The following is a 5,974-nucleotide window of genomic DNA, read 5'->3' on the forward strand; positions in this document are numbered from 1 at the left end:
ACCGCTAGAGGTTAATGGCGGCCCCCTCTTATGAGATAAGAGTATTGGGAGTTGAGGATGATATGGGTGAGAAGTGCGGAGTTACGGTACCGTATTAACTTATCGTCGCAAGGAAATGCGACCCTATGGCTATATTGATTGATTTTGCTATATATTGTTTGTCTAATCTGATTGCTATAGATGTGATGACTATTGAGATTATCTGAAGTTATTCTGTAAAATCCGTGTTGTTTATTAGAGCTGGATATAGTCAGTGCATGAATGTTAAGTGGTGCTAAGTTAATGGTTAATTCTACTATTATTATATGGTTGTAAAGATGATTGATTGTTTAAGAATCAATTTAATAATTATTTGTATATAATGTATATCATACTATGTTGGTGAATTAAATGACGGACTTGGGTATGCTAGTATTATCTATATGAACACTTGGTCGTTTAAAAAATATATCTATTACTTAATATTAATTCATTTTACTTTGGATGCAGCTCACACCCTGGATAAATTTTTCAGATGGGCTAGCAGCTAGACTAACAGTACAGGAGAAATTTTTTGACATCGGGGATCATCTCGGAGGGCTATGTAGGGACCTTAGTTATTTGATAAATATTCTTTTTATATAGAATATATTTAAATATATTACGACTTGAAACTTTTGTTTAGTTGGTTTAGTGATGTGATTGAGAAAAAATACTCTCTTTTGAGATGCATATACATATTAGAGCTTGCTGGATTGGTTACATATATATTTTTAGGGGTTTATGGAAAAAAGGTTTTATGTGAATAGTTATGTGATAATGGATATCGAGGAAATTTAAGGAAAATTCTGCTGAAATTTCGGATCGTGATATTGGGATAAGCCTTTTTTTTGTTTTTTGTCTGTGTTGGTTTCATGTAGGTGAGACCAAATTGATTTTGCACTTTCAAATAAATTGAGACGAATATTTATGTATGTCCAATATTTTATTTGAAGGAAAACGGTATAGTAAAAACTCCATCACATGATGCACTAATGGCTCGAACTAATTGCCAAACGAGTTAATTGAGGAGTAAAAGGTTCCCATATTTGGTCCGATGAACTTGCTAGATGAACGGACTGACAGCACTAGTGATGGACATCGGAGTTGCTTTGTGTAATCAGCAGGCCGATTCTGATTCAGAAAGAAGTATAGACTTTGGCAGGCAAACATGGTCAGTTAATAAAGAATTGTTTTCTCAGCAACTTCCTGGTTTAGCCAAACCCAACATGCCCTGATAAATTCTCGGCCCCATGTTCTTGAGAAATTCTTGTAGTTCCTAAAAGATCATTTGGAAATCAAGAGCCTGTTCACTCTATGATCGAAAATCAAGGATTGAAAGGATATTCTCCCAACTGCGAACACCCTTGATCATTCATTAGGTAATCAAATTTCATTATGTCTTCAACATGTTTCTGGAATGAAACTTTTGAAAACGAAATATCAGGATGAGACCTCTTTACTTGAACAAAGCGTAAACTGCCATGAAAGCCTTTTTTTTGTTTGACAAAGCTCAGACATTATTAAGTGCTTCTACATTTATATGGCCTCTTGTCCTCGGAATAATTCTGCTTCTGAGAGAGGTCAACTCCACCACCACATCGCCGATATTCATTCGGTCGTTGGGCACTTTCGCAGAACAGGCTACTCCAATTCGAAATACCGAGGCCAAACAGGCCTCTGTCTTTATTGGCTCATCTGTCTGAAGCATTTCTTCAACAAGTACTGGGTCAGCGATCTCTTTCACTTTACCGGACAGAGCTTTCTCTGCAAATGCATGAAGATCCATATTTTCATCGAAAAGATTATCAATGGGTCTCTTCCCAGTGAACAGCTCTAATAAGAGGATGCCGTAACTGTAGACATCGCCAGACGTTGATGCTGCGGTTCCCATTCCATATTCTGCAGTTCATGAAAATAAAAAAAATCTAGTTACCGAGCTACTTCTATTTATTGATCATAGTCTGCAAGAAAAAATAGAATGTCAAAACAAAACCTAAGATGTATCACAGGGAGGAGCATTTTACCTGGAGCAACATAACCGGTAGAACCCCTAATCCCAACTGAACTTGATTGGGGAGTACGTACTTGCTCATTGGGTCCCAAAATAAACTTGGCAAGCCCGAAATCACCGACATGTGCAACCATTTCCTCGTCAAGAAGAATGTTGCTTGGCTTGAGATCACAGTGAACTGTTGGGGCTTCACAATGATGATGAAGATAATCCAACGCAGAGGCAACATCAATAGCAATGTTCAGCCTTCGGTGCAGACTGAGCTGCTTCCGTGTTCCATGTGCGCTGTCTCCTCGTTCTTCTTCAACTGTCGGATGCACCCAATTCTCTAAACTTCCCTTGGGCATGTACTCGTACACGATGGCCTTGAAATCATTTCCGCTGCTATCGATTCCTGAACATGCTGTGAGAACCTTGATGAGGTTCCTATGCCTGATGTTTCTTAGTGCCTTGCACTCTGCTAAGAAGCTCTTTTCGGCTCCACGGTGTAGCAAATTGAGAACCTTAACAGCAATTATCTTCTCACTCTCATCCTCATTGATGATTCCTTTGTAGACAGAGCCAAATGCACCAACTCCAATCACGCATTCTTCTGAGAAGCCATCAGTAGCTTTCAGAAGGCTGCGATATGACAAAGCTGAAAGTGGTGTTTCAGCGGAGTTGGATGATGGGCCTTTCTTTTTCTTCTTCTTATTCAACAGGCAGAGGAAGAGACAGAGAGCCAAAAGTGATACTCCCAGCAGAGCAGGCACGATTGAAACCACCAATTTCAAGGCCAGACCCCACCTTTTCCTCTTGGTCTCTTTTGAAATGCATTTCGGTAGATTCAGCTCGACTGATCCTCCACAAAGTTCATTATTTCCCCTGATAAAAACTGCGCTCGCATTCTTGAAAACTCCACCGATGGGTACCTCTCCTTCAAAGTGGTTATAAGACAGATTCAGGACTTGCAGCAACTTTAAGCTTCCTAAGAATTGGGGGATCTTGCCCGACAGATTATTCCGGGAAATGTCTAATACTTGGAGGCCCCCTAACGAACTTAGAGACCCAGGAATGTCTCCTTGGAAGTTATTTCCTTTCAATGAGACTTGCTCCAAGCTTATACAGCTCCCAAGACTTTCTGGAATATCACCTGATAACTTGTTCTCCGAAACATCCAGCACTCCCAAGTTCTTCAACTTTCCTAGTTCTATGGGTAGGGTACCAGTAAGATTATTCTGGGAGAGATCCAACCCAATTGACAGTGATGAAAGACTGAATATTCCTATTGGTATGGAACCGCTAAGACTGTTCCTAGAAAGTTCGAGGAAATTCAGATTTTGCAACATTCCTAGACTGGGAGGGATCTCTCCCTGCAACAAGTTATTTCCAAGGCGAAGATCAGTAAGAAGGGTCAAATTTCCAAAGGAGGGTGGAATGTCCCCTGATAACCTATTACTGTCGAAGAACAAGGTTACGAGCTGTTGGAGCATACCGATATCTGAGGGAATTGCTCCAGTAAATTCATTACCCCACATATCTAGACCTTGCAAGTTGACAAGATTTCCAATTTCAGATGGGATTTTCCCGGATATTCGATTGTTGCCGAGGGACAAGTCTATGAGACTAGTCGAGAAGTTGCTGACAGCCTCTGGGAAGGAACCTCCGAATTGATTGTTATGAAAATCAACCCTTTGTAGTTGGGTTGCATTGATTAAGGAAGAAAGAAAGTTCATGTCGTCGTCTCTACCTGTCCCGAGATTATTGGATGAGATGGTCAAGACCTGAAGCCCAATAAGCCTCCCCAACAAAGGCATTGCTCCACTGAATTGATTAACCGCAGCTCGAAACCGCACTAGGTTCGAAGCATTAGATATCGAAGTCGGGATGGGCCCAGAAATCTGATTAAAACCGAGGCCAATGTCTTGGAGATTCGGGAGAGTATTGAACAAGTCTGAGGTCAGACCCCCATGAAAATTGTTGTACACCAAATCGAGAACCGTCAGGGTAGACTGATTGAAAATCGAGAGAGGGATTGGACCTGTCAAGTTATTCATGCCTAGTAATATTCTCTGAATGTTCCTGAGCTGGCCCAGAGAATCGGGGATGCTTCCAGTAAAGTTATTTTTTGCAGCAGAGAGAATGTTAAGAGAGGACAAGTTTCCCATAGAAGACGGGATAGGCCCGGTAAGATAATTAGCAGCTAGAGATATATACTCGAGCTTAGTTAATGAGCCTAACTCATCAGGAATTCGTCCCACGAGCTGATTAAAAGCGATACTGATAGAGATAAGGTTAGAGCAGTTGGCCAGGCCTAGAGGAATATTACCGGTGAGTGAGTTGTTGTACAATTCCAGTACCTCGAGCCGGTGCAGAAAGCCTATCTCGGATGGGATTGTGCCAGTGAATTTATTGTCTTGCAGATGGATTTTCTGCAGGAAGCTTAAATTCCCAATGAAGGGTGGAATCGAGCCCACTAGCCTAATGGACTGGAGATCAAGAACTGTGACTCTCCGGTGCTTTGAGCCGCAGGTGACACCCCGCCACTGGCAAAAGTCGCCAGTCCCATTCCAAGAGCCAAAGACCTCAGCTGGGGCATCCTGCATGCGAGACTTAAAGTCGAGTAAGGCCGATCTGTCCGTGTCGCTCCCTTTGGTCAAGCAATCGGCAAAACCGAATAGCGAAGGAACAAGAAAGGAGATGACCCAAAAAGATGTCCTAAACATCGCCATTATTTGTTTGATAGAGGAGAGCCGGGCCCTCTTTCAGAGATGAAGGAAGAGCTTAGTGGAAGCTGGTTATATGCAATATAGGAAAGTCAACGTCAACGTTTCATGCTTTTATTAAGGTTTCCATTAGATAGGCGGGAATCTTCATTAATTGGGACGTTGACTGGTCAACTGTGCAGTTGTATTGTACATCAATTCATCTGGGCTGGTATTTATTAGGAGCCCCTCTGTGCATCGCTGTGGAGGATCTTCTCCATGTGAGTTTTGATCTCGTAATTCTTTTTCTTAAAGGGTTTTTATTATATACTCCAATAAAAAAATTCTAGAGCATGACCCTCGTTATGCCAAATTGCACGTCTTTTTGTTTTTAAAACCGTAACTGTCCTAAGTTTGAAGCTACTAAATTGTTTTGTATCACATGAGCTAGACTCTCAAGATGTTAACTTATTATTATTTGAAATCTAAATCAACTTTCCATCTTGTGAATTATAGGCTTGGACCCATCTTACATGCAATATTAGTTTTAACTAGCTTATGCCCGTGCGTTGCGTAGGCGCAATTAAATAATTTTTTAGTGCAAATAATCTAAATAACTCTCCACGTTATGCATAAATAAAATTTATTTAAAACCACATGGATTATGATGAGGGTATCAATAAATTACAACAAATCATTCATATCAAATAATCAAAAACGGTATTTGTTGCCAATACAAAATTAGTTTTCTAGTCCATACCACGTTAGATGAATCTAAAGGGCTAGTATTGGGCCAGTCTATTAGGGTTCACTGAAGTAAATAGATAAATATTATGAACTTGTTTACAATAACCAATAAGTTCATGACTCGAATTCCCCGTGTCATCCAGTGTTAAAGAATGATACACTGCATTTTGGAGATGGACCAAATGGTATGGTCGGTCAAACTATCTACGGTTGAAAGATGACCAAATGACACATTCGGCCAAATCATTCTGAGTAGGAGAAGAACAATTTGACGAGAATTTTGTGTGGATAAAAACAAAGGCACGACCTTCAAGGATAAAACCACATGGAAAATGTACGTGGAAGACATGACCTAGACGGTTACTAACGAATTTACTTGGAGTGGGGAGCACACAAAGACTTTACTTAGCCAGCAAGAAAGTATGTTTCAGCCACTTTATCCACGATCTCCACTTTAAAGAAATCGGCATAACAACTAGGAGAGTTTGAAGGCCTATAAATACCAGCTGAC

At 40.6% G+C, this 5,974-nt stretch overlaps 1 protein-coding gene across 1 annotated transcript; it reads right to left on the reverse strand.

Annotated features, from left to right (window-relative positions):
* Window positions 1–1,372: 1,372 nt before the first annotated feature.
* Window positions 1,373–4,764, reverse strand: LOC116194767 (probable LRR receptor-like serine/threonine-protein kinase At3g47570). Its single transcript, XM_031523654.1, has 2 exons — window positions 2,046–4,764; window positions 1,373–1,920 (listed from the first exon to the last, which is right to left on the reverse strand). The coding sequence occupies exons 1-2, from the start codon at window positions 4,741–4,743 to the stop codon at window positions 1,532–1,534; spliced, it is 3,087 nt and encodes a 1,028-aa protein (XP_031379514.1). The 5' UTR covers window positions 4,744–4,764; the 3' UTR covers window positions 1,373–1,531.
* Window positions 4,765–5,974: the final 1,210 nt, after the last annotated feature.

The sequence above is a fragment of the Punica granatum genome, chromosome 2 (assembly GCF_007655135.1).
Source record: "Punica granatum isolate Tunisia-2019 chromosome 2, ASM765513v2, whole genome shotgun sequence".
Lineage (NCBI taxonomy): Eukaryota > Viridiplantae > Streptophyta > Magnoliopsida > Myrtales > Lythraceae > Punica > Punica granatum.